Source organism: Protomyctophum parallelum (genome assembly GCF_964188405.1).
Source record: "Protomyctophum parallelum genome assembly, chromosome: 13".
In the NCBI taxonomy this organism is placed as follows: domain Eukaryota; kingdom Metazoa; phylum Chordata; class Actinopteri; order Myctophiformes; family Myctophidae; genus Protomyctophum; species Protomyctophum parallelum.
The window spans coordinates 40,673,014-40,690,699 of NC_139708.1; the positions used below are offsets into that span (position 1 = coordinate 40,673,014).

At 43.3% G+C, this 17,686-nt stretch overlaps 2 protein-coding genes across 2 annotated transcripts in view; both read right to left on the reverse strand.

Annotated features, from left to right (window-relative positions):
* The window catches only part of LOC310868875 (septin-9-like), a 199,152-nt gene extending 193,565 nt beyond the window's left edge, over window positions 1–5,587 (reverse strand). Inside the window, exon 1 of the mRNA XM_083779355.1 lies at window positions 5,273–5,587. Within this exon, the coding sequence (XP_083635481.1) occupies window positions 5,273–5,384 (112 nt within the window). The 5' untranslated portion in view covers window positions 5,385–5,587. The remainder of the gene's footprint in view (window positions 1–5,272) is intronic.
* Window positions 5,588–14,317: 8,730 nt separating this feature from the next.
* LOC310868664 (uncharacterized protein) lies at window positions 14,318–17,205 on the reverse strand (the record flags this gene model as incomplete). The annotated part of the gene is made up of 4 exons (XM_083779120.1): window positions 14,318–14,478; window positions 15,656–15,798; window positions 16,058–16,405; window positions 17,136–17,205. 4 exons carry the CDS (start codon window positions 17,203–17,205, stop codon window positions 14,332–14,334), a joined length of 708 nt encoding a protein of 235 aa, XP_083635246.1. The 3' UTR covers window positions 14,318–14,331.
* Between the last annotated feature and the right edge of the window lie 481 nt (window positions 17,206–17,686).

The following is a 17,686-nucleotide window of genomic DNA, read 5'->3' on the forward strand; positions in this document are numbered from 1 at the left end:
AGGGTGACATTGATGACATCACAATGAGACCAAAATCAGTTGAGCTGTTCCTGAGAGCAATTTCCATTAAAGCACCTGTATGATATGAAAGCCTGATTGTTCAAAATTGGTTATTTGTGGGGATAGAAAACACACATGGGAGCCCCAAAAACACAAAAGAAATGGGAAAAAGTTGTATTTTATGTTATAGCTCCTTTAAACAACTCGATTTGCCACTCACTTTCTGCATGTGCATAGCCACTTTTAATAATTGTTTTTTTAACCCTTTTTTGAGTGGTGCAACCACTCCTACAACCAGCTTGCAATGTCCTCGTACGTGTTTGTGTGTCTGTGTGTGTGTCTGTCTCGTACTTGTTTGTGTGAGCATGAGTATGTGACTTAAAAATAGCAGTAGGGGGCGCCAGAAACAGTGAGAGGGGTAGTGACTCTAATGAGAGAGAGTGAGAGAGGTAGTGACTCTAATGAGAGAGAGAGATAGAGAGAGAGAGGGGGGGGGGGGGGGGGGGGGGAATTGCACCACTCAGTTCACACGTGTGTGATTTTTCAAAAATGTTCAGAAATAGCAGATCTACAGTACAAGCTCACAGCGCGGCACTAAGTAACGCACCGCAAGCTTGTAGATCTGCTATTTTTGAGAAGTCCACTGCTGGAATTCCTAAGAGTTTAAACTTTTTTTGTTGTTTTGTTTTGTTTAACTTATGCTGCTATATATAGCACCAATCTACAACAACACAGATGCTTTCCCAATTCCCGGTCATGATTAAAACCGCAAAACTCTGCTGGGAACCAAGATCATTGTAATTAGCATTAACGACAAGCAGCTTGGGAAGAGCTAATCAAGGTCACCGATCAGGGTCACGGCAGTATACTGCAGCGCAGTGGTTCCCAAAGTGGGGTCCGGGGACCCCCGGGGGACCTTGAGGAAGTTCCAGGGGGTCCCCAGCTAAATGATAGTTTGGATCGAAATGGACAACTATGGGTCTGGAACGTTAAATTAACATTGATTTTACATTATAAATTGGGGGTCCCAGAGATATAAATGCCATTACATGGGGGGTCCGTAGACTAATATGCATTCAAACTAGGGGGTCCTTGAAATTAAACCGGTTGAATCACTGCTAGAGCCATAAAAATCTTCTCTTATGGGGGTACGTGTCCCTGGCATATCTTTTCAAATGGGGGTCTGCGGCTAATTAGTGTCAATTTGGGGGTCTTTGACATGAAAAGGGTGGGGGTCAGGCTGCTGCCATGAAACCAAATGGACCCGTACGTATACACTGTGTTTTCTTTGTTTTTTTGTATCAACGTCTGCCACCACATCAACACAGCATGGAATTGTGGACAAAATCTTATCCAACAACAACAAAACATTCTTTAGTCTTGGGGTCTGAGAGGCTAAATCTCATCAAATGGAGGCTCCGTGGCTCGAATGCCCAATGGCCTTGATACAAAAACCACTGCTGTGGTAGAATCAGTCAGTCAGCCAGGCTGCCTGCTGTAGTTTGATACTGTGGTAGAATCCAGTCAGTCAGCCAGGCTGCCTGCCTGCCTGCCGTAGTTTGATACTGTGGTAGAATCCAGTCAGCCAGGCTGGCTGGCTGCCTTGCCTGCCTGCCGTAGTTTGATACGAAAAGCAAAAACACATAAATCTAGTGGCGCTCGCCTCAGGGGCACATCGGCTGGGAGGGGCGGAGGATCTCAACCATAAAGCTGTCAGTCAAAGTGGATTTACATGTCGTCTACGCAAAGCAAACACGGTAGCTAGCTGGGATGGTCTGTTCCTCTCTCTCTCTCTCTCTCTCTCTCTCTCTCTCTCTCTGCAGCACAACATGAATGAACGGGGGACATGGAAATGAGTCAACGTTTAGTTTGTTTGCACTTTACAGTTTCAAACCGACAAAACCATCCGACAAACTGCGAAAATAGCGTTAACTACGAGATCACGTGACCCACAGGATCTGCTACTTTGAAACATTTTAAAATATTATTGCAGCAATTTGTTTTGTTGTTTTTTTTGCAATTTTTTTGCAATTTTTTGAAAATGAAAAATCAAATGAAAATCTTTGTGAAGATTCTTTTTTTTTTTCATTTTCGCCTACAATGACAAGCCCCCCCCCCCCCCCCCCCTCAAAAAGAGAAATATATAGGGCCGCCAGACAGGTTTTGGAAAAAGTGGTAAAACCCCAACACATCATACAGTACCTGCATGTTCTTTAGCCTGAAGCCCTCAGTCATTCAGGGCACATGAGGTCAGCTTTCTCAGTCACTTTTAGTTCTCCCTCCCCCCCTCCCTCCCTCCCTGCCTGTCGCCCTGTGTGATCAGGGCCTGGCTGTCCCTGTGTGATCAGGGCCTGGCTGTCCCTGTGTGATCAGGGCCTGGCTGTCCCTGTGTGATCAGGGCCTGGCTGTCCCTGTGTGATCAGGGCCTGGCTGTCCCTGTGTGATCAGGGCCTGGCTGTCCCTGTGTGATCAGGGCCTGGCTGTCCCTGTGTGATCAGGGCCTGGCTGTCCCTGTGTGATCAGGGCCTGGCTGTCCCTGTGTGATCAGGGCCTGGCTGTCCCTCCCTGATCAGGGCCTGGCTGTCCCTGAGTGATCAGAGCCTGGCTGTCCCTGTGTGATCAGGGCCTTGCTGTCCCTCCCCGATCAGGGCCTGGCTGTCCCTCCCTGATCAGGGCCTGGCTGTCCCTGTGTGATCAGGGCCTGGGGGTCCCTGTGTGCTGGTTTACTTTACCCAGACGAGACAGACAGTGACTGGTTCAACGAGTCTCTGTCTGTCTCACAGATCTGTTCCACTGCACTCTTCACACCGGGTCTCTGAAATAAATCCTACCACACGACAGGGTGGATCATTTAATCAGCGCGCGTTACCGTACGCCATCATAGCATGGACGGATCCTCGGACGGACGGATCCACATCGCGACACATTGTGAGCCAAAATGCATACAGTAGGGCTGAAGAGGAAAAATGTATGTTTTGTAATAATAATCAAAATTGGCAAGTAACTAAAGTTTTCAAATTAATGTAGTGGAGTAAAAGTACAAAATTTGCCTCTGAGACGTAGTGGAGTATAGAATTTTTTTTTTGGTATTGGAAATTGGAGTCAAACTAAAGCTCAAAAAGTGAATGTATTTTGTTGTTTTACTTTACACCCCTGGCTGGCTGGCATGGCTGCGTTTGGCACGGTCACAAAGAGGAAACTCAATAAGGCTCCATTGTGTGACTCATATAGAGGAGCTATTCAGCACTGGGACGATAACAGAACCGTATACTCTGTGATATCATATCGACCAATATAAATCACTCCCCTGATGATCACTAAGTTCTACTGCTCTGCTCACCTCTGGAGAGACTCAGGAGACAGAGAGGCTCTCGTGTTCGCTATTGTTTCGTCCTAAATGTCCGTCCACTCTTAAGTTCTTAACTAGTGTTGCTCGATTCATTGAAATAAGATCGCGATCTAGATTCAGACACCTATGCGATCTCAATTCTACATTAATTGAGCAAGAATGGTGCAGCACTAGTTGTTGGCTGTCCAATTCGTTTTAGTTATACTCTTTTTTGCTACAAGAGAGAGACTTTAAGAGAGTTTAGGGTTGTCTGTTTAAAGCCACAGTAGTTGTTGGTGCCACATTTTGAATGTAAAGACAATACATATTTTCATGAAAAACATGAAAATCGTGATCTCAATTCTTGTGAGGAAAATCGAGATTCACATTTGAGCAAGAATCGTGCAGCACTATTATGCTATCTGGCTGCTAGTGTCCCCTTAGCCCAGGGGTCTTCGACAGACGAAAGGGGGTCCCAAGGGGGTCCTCAGAATTACTACAAGGGGTGCATCCAAATATATATATTTTTTTAATAATTAACCACATAAACCCTAGAAGCCCAATTCTGAAGGGAGCAATTAGCCAAAACAAATAGCAGATCTACAAGTGCACCTCACCTTGATGTTTGTACACATTAACATGAATCCAACAAAAACAACACAGCACTAATGATAACAGTACTGTCAAAAACAAGTCTATGAAATCTATGAAAAGGTTTAATCTGCAACACAACCGTAGACTATATGATGTATTGTGTAGTGGGGGGGGGGGGGGGGGTCCCTGCTTCATCTCCCAATGGCAAATGGGGCATTTATATATAGCGCATTTATCCAAAGCGAGTGTGCATCACATTCACCCATTCACACACGTACACATTCATACACCTTTGCATAGATTGTGCATCACATTCACCCATTCACACACGTACACATTCACACACCTTTGCATTACATTTTACATTCACCCATTCGCACACACATTATGGTGTCGTCCACAGTTAACAGTCCGTTTTCTATTGAGTTGTGCTTGAAATGTACTGTAATTCTCCAATCTGTTAATAAATACTTCAATCAATGAATCAAACCGATGGCGGGGGAAACCAAACCATGCAAGGCACCACCAACCTGCACATCGGGAGCAATTAGGGGTTCAGTGTCTTGCTCGAGGACACTTCCACACCAACTCTGGGGGAGCCCACAGGGATTGAACTGGGAACCTTGTGGTTCCCATCCAGCCATTCTACGGGCCACTCTACCCCTGAGCCTCTGCCACTCTTATAGCTCAACTAAGGGGTCCGACTGTGCCACTCCTAAGACCCCTGCCTTAGCCTGTATCTCCTTGTTCTTCTGGCCATCCAGGCCGTACAGCCTGGATGGGTTTCCCCACATGGAATCAACAAAGGTGTGTCTAGCACTGGTATGTAGCAGACAGATCGTGATATTAAAGTCTTATTTGGTCACAGTGGTTCCCTATGGAGACAAAAAGAGTGCCCTTTGTGTCTCCATATGGAACCACTAGTATGACTAAATATGACTGTCATCAAATTATTGTTTTAGGAATTAAAAAAATATCCATGAATTCGAGTCTCCATGGGGTGAGTAATCGATAGAGAAAAAAAAGGCATTTTAATTGGGCAGTGAACCATTGAACTATCCCTTTAATGACAATGAAGTTCTCTTTCACTTTCTTCCCCCCCCCCCCCCCCCCCCTCCTCCTCTCTCTCTCTCTCTCTCTCTCTCTCTCTCTCTCTCTCTCACACACATACACACACACACCCGCCTCTCTTTCTCTCTCTCTCTCTCTCTCTCTCTGGGTGGACAAGTTAGTTGACACACATGGGGCAGGGGCTATCCCAAATGTTACTGTACTTTTACATGTAAGAAGAACGTAAACAATAGGCATGTACGTTGTAACAACAACAACAACAACACGAGCTGTACGTACCTGAATATCCAGATTTCTTCATGGTGCGGTTGGTTGTCAGAGTCGCTGTTGTTTCCCCGGTAGAAGTGTTGATGTAAACAGTGTCCGTCAGAAAGGTGACCCCGGAGCTCATCCACTGACTGACTCACTGACCGACGTTGTGCTCCAGGTATAGGTATTATTATAATGTCCGTGGAGCGTGTGTGTGTGTCAGTAATTCTCCTTCACACTCTGAGTTAACGTGTTGTTTGTACCGTAACTTTGAGTAACGCACAGTTCTAAAGTCTGTAGGGAGCAGCTATAGTCGCAGCGGGAGAGAGAGAGAACAGATCCTGTGGGAATGAATCCAATCACACCTGCATGCTGTCTGTCTCCTGCAGGGCTGAACGCACGCCCACGCGTCCACGAGGGAGTGGTCTGTAACTGTACACTCTTACTGTATCATATTTAAATGTAATCAGTGGCGTGCACAGATAGACACTAGGGGGTGCTAGAGCACCCCCTGCCCTTTTGGCAATGTAATCTAAAAAAACAAAAAAACATTTTCTTTCTTAATTTGTAGTGTGTGGACCATGCGGTGACATTGATCAAATCTTGATAAAAAAAACTTTTCTACTGTATTATTTAGGCCCCCCACAATCTAAAGCTATGTTTCTATGTCAATTAAGTGGTTCTTCGATTAAAAAATAAATAGCAGACCTACAAGCTCGTAGCGCTCCACTTGGTGGCGCGCTATGAGCTTGTAGATCTGCTATTTTTAAATAGCTAAAGCACCAAAATGTGCTGCACAATAAGGTGCCCTTTTTTTCACTTGAGCACCTCTAAATGTCTGTGCACGCCACTAAATGTAATATAGTAAAACGAAACGATAAATGGTAAAAAAAAAAAAAAAAAAAAATAACGGATAGGCCATGATACACTCGCCACAGGATAGGTGGGCAGACTGGGCACTATAGGGACAACTGGGCACCTCGATGTAAAACCGACTATTATGGTGAAAATGTTCAAGAAATATATATTTGAGGGCCTATACTTATTTATTTATTATTATTATAAAATAAAAATACATGTTGGTGCCCACTCTTCCTTGGTGCTCACTGCTCACTCACTCACCCGCATCTGTTACCAAATAAGCTTATCAAACCGTAAAATGTTTGCTTTAAAACATGTTTAAATAGTCTCAACTCGCGCATTTATAAACCGACGGCGACGACATATTCATTCCAATTAGTTGCCATTATTAGCCGCAGCTGCTATTTGCTAGTTACTCCTCAACAGGTAACCACCACTTAGAGGTTTGTTTGAAGCATAATAACGTCTGTTATTATTATTAATACTTGTTATATTGTTTACGCGTTTAAAGTGTACCTGTGCTCCCTACATTCCTCATGTCAAACCATGAAGGCATATTAATAAACTATGACGACATTAAACTATTTAAAGCATAATAAAACTAGCCTAGCTATAATAAACATACAACCTGCTACTGGAACAATAGTTCTAGTTCTGAATCTATATTCTATTCCACTGCAACAACAATAATGCAAACACTAGCATAGGAGCGCCATCTGCTGGACTGGCTGTTGCTTTGTAAACCAAAACCATGCATTTAGGCCTAGGGAAACCAGAGAGTTGTTATATTATTACTTAAAAGGTTAAAACGTATTTAAAATAAAAATGACAAGCTTTGCTCTTTACAACTGTAACCAGAGGCTATATGTACATACTAGACGGACCACAGACTTAATATTATAATATACAATCTTTATTGGAAAATGCTTATGCAATATATAGAATATGGATTTTATTACGAGAAATTTATACCAAAGTTAACAATAGAAGTATAGACAGATTAAATCATACAATAACATTAGCTTGCCCTATTACCAATAAAACCTACAGCTTAATTCAGTATGGCTAAAGCAGTGACCACTCATGACTCGTGATCACATCTGTACAGGAAATGGAAATGAACACAATGAATATACACCATGAACCCCTGTTACCGTACAACATTAATACATATAGCTGGGCTATCAATAGATTAACTAAGGAGTAAGGACTCACCATGCAAAGACAAACTGCTACAGCTGAGCACACGTCAATTAATACATAGTTGTGGGTTCTCCACCAGCATGTTCCTCAATAGACCTAGAATGCCTGTGATCATTGAATTATACTTCCTAAATTTTCATGTATCTCAGGCATAGATGGCTTGCACCGGGTCCTGGTCGAATTGAAAATGGTCGGCCTAAATGTGATAAATGCTCCGTTTGTACTCACCCATTAAATTATTCCAAAGACGTGGAGTGAAATATGGTCCTCTAGTTTTATATCCATGTGAAAGTTCTGCCACAAAACGCGTATTTAGTGAATTATCTCCACTTTTTCAAGAGATGCACACGGACGCCTTTCTCTCCGGCGAGGGGGGCCCGGAAAGATCGATGAACTGATTTTAGATACTTCCTGTTGTTTACCAATTGACCAGGGAAACACAAAAGTTTGGGTCACACAATTGGCAGGTGGTGTGATTAATTACCCAGCACCTATCGCAAAGCACCTGCCAATTGTGTGACCCAAACTTTTGTGTTTCCCTGGTCAATTGGTGATGACGTCTGCGGTAAACAGGACGTATTTGTAAAATCAGTTCATCGATTGTTCCGGCCCCTCTCGCCCGGAGAGAAAGGCGTCCGTGTGCATCTCTTGAAAAAGTGGAGATAATTCACTAAATACGCGTTTTGTGCCAGAACCTTCACATGGATATAATACTAGAGGACCATTTTTCACACCAGGTCTTTGGAATAATTTAATGGGTGAGTACAAACGGAGCATTTATCACATTTAGGCCGACCATTTAGAACCCAAACTGAAATTAACCTCTGTGTTCTATGGCTCTGTATGTGAAATACTGTACATACTGTATGTAACAACAAGAGCCGTTCTAGGGCTAGTTCCTCAATAGAAATCACCACATGATGACGGATGACGTTGTATAATATTGCAATATAAGGTGTACAAATAAATCACATAGTTGTTAGAGAGAGAGTTGTTATATTATTAGTTATTACTTAGAAGGTTAAAACGTATTTAAAATAAAAATGACTGTGTTGTTAGAGAGAGAGTTTTTATATTATTACTTAGAAGGTTAAAAAAAAAAAAAAAAAGATGACTGTGTCTGGAATACAGTCCAATCTTTGCTCTTTACATAGCTGACAGATGACGTTGTGTTTAATAGAAGTGTGCAATATAAGGTGTACAAATAAATCACATAGTTATTGTGGGCAGTAGGCAAGACCTACACACAATACGTGTGTGTGTGTGTGTGTGTGTGTGTGTGTGTGCGCGCGTGTGTGCGTGTGTACGTGCGTGCGCGTGTGTGTATGACACCAAAAACTTAAATAAACAATATCACATTCACTTCCCACATGTTATGAGGAGGCTATCATCGTCTCTTCATGAAGTAGGTCACTAGTCCAGCATGCAGGCTTGGCCTGTCATAGGAGACCTCATAAGAAGCTTTCAACCACTCCAACCCTAGGCTACAGTGTAAGTGTCGTCGTCGTCGTCGTCGTCGCCCCCATTCTGGGGGCCAACATTTGCCGAAAATAGCTGATCTACCAGGCTCTCAGCTTGCAGATCGGTTCTTTTCGAGATGAATAAAATCACACCCGTGTGAAGTGAGGGGCGCTCTTAACATCGTACATCATCAAAGACTGGGATTAGCCGATTTGCCCCGACACATTATGACGTGTTAATTCTCCTTTCATTGTCAATGGCATTTAATGTTTGTGTTGGCACAAAAAGCCGATTTGCTCAGACACGTACGTATGACGTAAATTCTCCTTTTATTGTCAAGGGCGAATGTGACACGAGAAACAAAGCTGCTTTTTAGGAAGGGCTATATATAGCGCACCTAAAAAAAGGACATGGTTGAATATAATTTTACTTGTTCAGTTTATTGATTCTCAAACCTTCCCATTTCAAGTATGCCCTGTGTGGTATGCAAGACTCCCATAGAGTCCTGTGCATTGGGCCCAAAGACTCCCATAGAGTCCTGTGCATTGGGCCCAAAGACTCCCATAGAGTCCTGTGCATTGGGCCCAAAGACTCCCATAGAGTCCTGTGCATTGGGCCCAAAGACTCCCATAGAGTCCTGTGCATTGGGCCCAAAGACTCCCATAGAGTCCTGTGCATTGGGCCCAAAGACTCCCATAGAGTCCTGTGCATTGGGCCCAAAGACTCCCATAGAGTCCTGTGCATTGGGCCCAATCAAAGACTCCCATAGAGTCCTGTGCATTGGGCCCAATCAAAGACTCCCATAGAGTCCTGTGTGGTATGCGTTGGGGCCAAAGACTCCCATAGAGTCCTGTGCATTGGGCCCAAAGACTCCCATAGAGTCCTGTGCATTGGGCCCAATCAAAGACTCCCATAGAGTCCTGTGTGGTATGCGTTGGGGCCAAAGACTCCCATATAACTCTCAGAGTTACAGACTTTTGTTTTGTGACGCATTGTGAGCTTGTAGATCTGTAATGTAAAATGGCTGAGTATACATACTGTACATATGGCTGGAGAGTGGTTGGTGTGTTTTGTATCGTAATGATAATCATAATCTACAATCTAACTAGTAATTGTTGCAGTGGAGTAAAAAAAGTACAATAATTTCCTCTGAGATCATGTAGTGGGGAAGTACAAAGTATTGAAAATTGTATATGAAGAAAGTAAAAAGTACCTCAACAAAATTGTACTTAACCCATTTTGAACGGGAACCCCTTTTGGTGTTTTAAGCATTGTTATACTTTAACCATTGAAAAATAGCAGATCTACAAGCTCACGAGCTTGTATGTCTGCTATTTTTTAGTTTTGTCTGTCAGGATTTAGAGGACATTTGTAGAATCGTTCCCAGGTCAAATTGTACTTAAGTGCAGTGTTTGTCTGAGAACAGCTCAGCACTGTTCATTGATGTCAGCTATAGCTGCCTCCTTTGTGTTTCAGCAAACAAATGGTTGCACCTTTTTGCGTCATCAGTGGGCTTATTGTTAACATAACCAACGTTTACAAAACATATACTGTGCAAATCTTTGTGAATTTACTTGGAAGTTCTACGTCTTTATGTGAAAGGCCACTCCTCAATAGCCATGTGACATGAACAAACACATTCTTCCCAGGGGTCATTGTGCCACAATGACCCCTGGAAGTATGTGTTTGTTCATGTGATTGTGGTGGACATTTTGGTCAAAATGACAGTTTTGCCACAGACATACAAAAAGAGTGGACATACAGGACAATAAAGAAACACATAAAGAGCTAGCCGTAAATGACGATAACAGGTCTGTAACTCTCAGTGTTCAAATGGAACCAAATGGACCGTATTTATATGGACCCTTATGGGTCCATTTGGTTCCATTTGAACACTCTCAATGTTAACCCATTTTGACCTGAGATCAGATTCTAAAAATGTCATCTAAATCCTGACAGTTTTCTGAAAAAGCTGTTTCTATGTCAGTCATTCTTCAATTTTTCAAAAAATAGCAGCCCTACAAGCTCGTGCTTGTAGATCTGCTATTTTTCAATAGCTAAAGCATAACATAATGCTAACACCAAAAGGGGTTCCCGCTCCAAAATGGGTTAAGGGGGTCCTTGCAAATAAAGCATTTGATAAGCACTACAAGTTGGACTCTTGAAGAAAACCTGGACACTTGGCGTTCGGTAAATTGGGATCATAATATATGATCAAAATCAGAACATTATAATGGTGCCACGCACACACTGCACATGTAGTTCTTTAACATTATAATGGTGGCACGCACACACCGCACATGTAGTTCTATTCTCATAATAAATGTACAGTTTTAATGTATTTTAATGTAACTATGCATCTTAACGTAAGAGTAACTAACTGACTTGATCTCTCTTCTGTCGGACTAGCACACATGTACTGCAGGATGGTGTGCATGCATGTGTGTGCGTGTGCGTGTGCGTGTGTGTGTGTGTGTGTGTGCGTGTGTGTGCGCGTGTGCATGTGCGTGTGCGTGTGTGTGTGTGTGTGTGTGTGTGTGTGTGTGTGTAAATGTTTTTCTAGTAAACGGGGGGCCCATATACATGGCTTCCTGTCACCTCGAGGCTCAGTTTCCATTCCTCGCTTGTGTTTTTGTATGTTAAGAGGTCTTACTCATAACCCCCCGTCCCGTCCCCCATCACCACACTCGCCACCGCCTCAACCATGTGTGTGGTGAGCGTGTGTGTGTGTGTGTGTGTGTGTGTGTGTGTGTGTGTGTGTGTGTGTGTGTTTGTTTGTGCGTGTGTGCATACAGATCTTGCACACAGCTCACAAACAATCGCTGTGTGCACGTTGCCTATGCAAACATCTCCACCACGCGCACGGCACGCGCGCGCGCACACACACACACACACACACACACACACACACACACACACACACACACACACACACACACAGAGAGAGCGTGGCTGCACTGCACACTATGCATCTTCAGAGGAAGAGGAAACAAACAACAATTCATGTCTTGTGTGACCACACGGCGAGTACGCCGTACCACACCGGTAAACATAGACCTAATGCCTCAGCCTGTCGGCTCGCTGCCACTGGTGTTGGTGGTGGAAGGTGTTCTGACATTTAGGCTGTAGCTGTTGTTGACTCACACAGCGAAACCTCTGCATGGTCTCCAGTCATAGGCCTACGCTCAAAACCACGCAGGCTCTCTCGCACGGTTTCCTTGCAGCCCCCCTTCCCTTCCCCACCTTGCCTTCTCACATCCGACAATAGCATGAGACCCGCTTTGTGCTTTTCAGACACGTTATTTTATACGATAACCACAAACGTTGTGTGTTGTGGCGAAACATTGCTCCTCCGCATGCTGACAGTGACACGTACAGTACATTCGTTCAACAAGTTTTAGGCTTGTACTGTTTTATTTTATTTTATTCTGTCCTGTATACTATAGGCCTGTTACATGTCCAGTGGATTTTGACTCCATTTATGTGCATTAAGACATGGGCTGTGTTGTGTCAGACATCAGTCCATGATTAAAGATCAAATATCCATCCACGTGCATTTGGTTAAATGTATGAAGATCTCCATTTCACGTCGGTCCACCAACCGCATCACCACACCGACCGACCCATTGGGCTTTTTCTTTGTTTGTTTGTTCTCACTTTTTGATACATTTCAAAAAGTGCAACATTACAGGAACATGACAGCAGTGAGGGGGTTAAAGTGCCTTGCTCAAGGCCATTTTGACACACAGGGCATGGTAAACCGAGCGTCTAACCTTCTTTGACCCGTCCTTCCCACTCCCACGCCTTAAAATGGTACCCGAGTAGCCTAGTATACACTATACAGTACTTGAGAGTAAATGTTACTTAACACCACTGCTAACCCATAATGCTTAAGGTCATATAAATACAACAATACATTATTAAAACAAAAAAAACAATGTATTTATTTTTACACATATACACATGTTCAAACTGACAATTATTTATGGGCTCGACACGAATTGTAACTCGACATTGATGGATTTGTAATTGAAAGCAAACGTGTCCACAACTTTGGCCTTGACACGCTCGTCATCCACATTATGCTAAATCTTGCAGGTACACAATATGTCACACTAACCAAAGTGCAGAGGCGCGTTCGGGAAATGACTGTAACGCGTTATGACAGTAAACAGATCAAAGGGACTAGTTTACCGAACTGTAATCATCATCTCCAAAGCAACTACTACTGCAAGTCATTTTACATTCGTTCAATCAAAACTTTACCTATACAGAGAACCTTAAGGCTTGTTTGTCTCAATTAGGTCATTATTCTTTGGTTGTGAAATGATTCAAGTAGAAGCATACAGTATATTATATACATAATTACAGTGTGTGCACTTGAAGGCTCAGCACTGTGCAGTTATTTCTGCAAAAATAACAGTTGCACAAGCTCATTTGTGAGCTTGTACATCTGCTTTTCTTGGAAAGAAAAAAAAAGAAAAAAGAACATAAATTAGAGAGGTCCAGGTGTTATTTTGTGCAAAAGCGCATTATTGGCTATTTCCCCTACTATAATGAGTGCATTGAATTGAATGGGGCTATAGGGTGTTGTGCTAATTCGCTTATTTCCATCGCTCAAAAATCGAGCGATTATGAAGAGAATGTATCCTCTCTTCATAATGTAAATAATATCCCAAGCGGCACACTTTATTTCGATGGAAATAAGCGAATTAGCACAAAAACCCAACCCGGGCTTATGGTAGGGGAAATAGCCAAAAATGCACTTTTGCACAAAATAACACCTGGACCTCTTTGGTGGGGACGTAACAACTACGAATAACACCTAGACCTCTTTGGTGGGGACGTAACAACTACGAATAAAGGTAAGAAAGCCTTCTAGCATAGAATTCTCCTTTAAATCATTCAGGTTTCTACTACTGTACTTTATTACTTTGCTTACTCCATTATGGAGCTAAAGGGAACTGAAATGATGGACAAAATGCCCTTAGTTTCTGTTTGTGTCAATTTATAAGATTTTCGGGACAGAGTGCCGCGCTGAGAGCTTGTAGATCTGCTATTTTTGATAAATCGTGATAAATGTGGCGCAAAATCTTTGAATATATATTCTTTCAGAGCGAATGTTTTTAACTCAAATCTTTGCTTCTCGGGGGTCCCTGGAACAACATATTTTCAGATGGGGGGTCTGCGGCCAAATACAGACAATTCTGGGGGTCCTTGACATGAAAAAGGTTGAGCACCACCGACATAGAAACATAGGTTTTTCAGAAAACCTTTAGGATTTAGAATATATATATATATATATTTTTAGAATCGGCCTCATAACCTTGGTGATAATTAGGTACTTGTATTCTTCTCAGGGGTGTTGTGAGAGAGGTTGCTCCTGTCCGCGGACCGGACCGGTCTCCTCAGGGGTGTTGTGAGAGAGGTTGCTCCTGTCCGCGGACCGGACCGGTCTCCTCAGGGGTGTTGTGAGAGAGGTTGCTCCTGTCCGCGGACCGGACCGGTCTCCTCAGGGGTGTTGTGAGAGAGGTTGCTCCTGTCCGCGGACCGGACCGGTCTCCTCAGGGGTGTTGTGCCAGGGGTTGCTGCTGCCCGCGGATCGGTCTGTCGTCCCTGCGTCTCACGGTGGACCGCATGTCCTCGTAAACATCGTTGGTGTTGACGCGTTGGCGAGTCGCCGGCGAGAAGCTGCTGAAATAGCTCTTCACCTGTCGTCAACAACAACAACAACAACAACACGTAGTTTTATGAGCATATTATTAGCGTCATCCTATCCTTCTTCATCATCATCAGTGGTGGAAAAAGGAGGCACATTTTTGCACTGTAGAAATACTTTCAAGTAAAAGCTCAGAATTCAAAATGCAACATTGGCATCAATATGCACTTTAATATAAGTACCACAAGTAGAAAGTATACTCATTAAATGCAGAATGCCCCATTTCACAAGTTTTCAAAAATCTTTTGAAAATAGCAGATCTACAAGCTCAGAATGTGTCACATTGCGAGTTGCAACACTGAATGCATACTGTAGGTATACATGTTGTTAATACATTTTGTTTTTTTAGGATGGCAGATGGCAGTTTTGCCCAAACCAGCGAATCTCAAAAGCTGCACTCGATGCTGGCTGCCTGGATCGCGATGACATCTTGTCATCATTTTAGAGAATTACGCAACTTGTTATTATCACACTTTCATGATATGTGTCATAGAAGCCAACGCAACACGTCTTGCACAATACTAGACTGTATTTACTCACTGGGTGAGAAGCAAATGGAAAGAGACATATGTTATTTTTCTGAGATGTAAATGTGAACGCTGTAGGCCTCGCATTTATTTGATTTGGCAGCGTGATTTCACTGCTATCAAGTAATGACAGAACAATCCGTGAACCCTGGGTGACTCATACAGACACTGACTGTGGGATTATGCCTACGCACGCGAGCACACGCACACACGCACACGCGCACACGCGCGCACACGCGCACACACACACACACACACACACACACACACACACACACACACACACACACACACACACAGGCTTGTACACACATACACCCCCTGTCATGGCCTGCTCCTCAGCCCTTGCAGGAGGGGCTGAGGACACTTGTAGATCTGCTATTTTCAAAATATATTTTTAAACATTCTTTTACATTTGAAAACGTGCGAGTCGGAAACCTTCGGCATATTAAATCTGGGGGTCTTTGAGATTCAAAAGGTTGAACATCACACATGCACACTATAGTATTGTGTGCTGTCTTTTGTGAATTATTTCTTTGTGTTTTCAATGTTTTGACCTGAGGCACGTGCCTTTTTTCTTAACCGTTTTCTCTTAACCTGCATGTTAAACGTTAGATGGAATAAAACAGGTGTAATATTTACCCTAGGAATGGCCCACATGAACAAGGCGATGAGGCAGATGAGGAGGACAGAGCCAGCGGTCACAGTGCACACTACCAGCAGGACAGTGGGAGTCTGGGACGAGCCCGGGTCAGACGGCTGGGCCTCACATGGCATGGCTCCTGCTGTGGACGTTAGAAATGGGCAGAAATAAACCTCTTATCTCAATATTTTAACTATATTAGTCTCCTGGCAGTGGCTAGTATAGATACAGCAGTGTTAAAATTATGACATCATCATCTATTGCAAATGTATGTGGAATGGCTCCAAAATGAGAGAGAGAGAGAGAGAGAGAGAGAGAGAGAGAGAGAGAGAGATCCATAAAAAAATAAAACATTAAAACATTAATCTAAAATGAAATCAGCTGAATGAAATAAAACTCACCTTTTTCTACCACCAGGAGGACAGAACCGCCATTCGTCTCTGTGATATCCACGTTTTTATCAAAGGTGGTGTAAATGCACTCGTACAGCCCCGTGTCCGCCAGGGTCAGATTGGACACGGTCACGTCCAGCTTCCCCAACTCGCCGCTGGTCGTCAGTCTGGCCTGCAGTTCCTCTTTGATGGTAACTTTGCCCGACTTGTGAAAGTTGAAGACCTGCAGCTTTTCGTAGAGACCTTTCTCCATGCTAAGAGAATCCAAAGGGTCCCTCAGTGTCACGGGGGGGCTACAGGTGATGGTGACGGATGTGCCCATTGTTCTCCATGTCACCCCCCCGCCGCTGCTGCTGCCTTCAGTTGAAAATAAAACCATACAAACACACATGTAGATATGAATACATATTCAATTCAATATTACATTCTTAGGGATTTGGTGCACAGACAGGGAAAAACAGACAGACATAAAACGATATACTATCTTAATTGGCTCATAAAAGGTTGCTGGTTATAGCGTGAAAGAGTAATATATGTCTTTGTTTATAGTTGGGGGACAATTATGATATTTATTGTATTTATAGTGCACTAAAGTAATGATATGTTTATTTATTGTTTTATTTTTTTTCCACCCAGTGTCAGTTGTTTAATGTAATCCTGGGCTCTACACTCCCTCCGCCAACCTGGGGAGAGCAATGCATTGGACGCTCAATGCATGAGCGTCCAAGCCGATTCTTTTCACCTGACAGGGGGGAGTTTCCCCGGTTGGACGTAGCGCGTGGAAGGAACACGTTATTCTGACCAGTTCCTTTCCCCTCCATCAGGCTGGCCAGGGGGAGTCAGTTTAGAGACCAGGATTACTAAATGTTTTTTGTGAGGGTACCTACCCTAGGGGACACACATGCAAACTCCACACAGAAAGGCCCTTTCGCCAACCCCACCTAGGTATTATGTATATGGGCACTGATGTTTAAGTTTTGTGTATGATGTGTATTTATTTTACAAAGAGTGATTGGAAGCTGCCTTGGCTAACATGGTTTAAGAAACAAGGAGGATAAAAGAAGATGTTTGGTAGAACAGCACTTACCTTGGTCACTCAGGGCTGCAGTGCAGGAGAGAATGGAGAAGGTGATGAGTGTGAACCAGACAGAAGACATGTTGACAGTGACTGTATGCCTGAACTGACTTCTCTTCTCTACCAAGGAAACAGGAAATCTAACCTACATCTACTGCTGCTTCAGCCAATGAGCGCTGTCGGTCACAAACCACATCTTGTGTAAAATAACAATATATTTTTTAAAGTAGCATCCTAAAAATCCAATTATAGATCACATTATGAAAGCACACCTGTTCAAACTTGATTGACACACGTGTCTCTTATAATTAATTATAATCTTTCAGATCGAATTCAGTTTGGCCATATCTCTCCTATATACGGTACATCGGTAAATGCTGCATTTATACAGCGCCTTTATCCAAGGCGCTTTACATATAGATTGTGCATTACATTCACCCATTCACACACACATTCACACACCGATGGCGGAGGAAACCATGCAAGGCACCAACCTGCACATCGGGGGCAATTAGGGGTTCAGAGTCTTGCTCAAGGACACTTCGACACTAACTCTGGGGGAG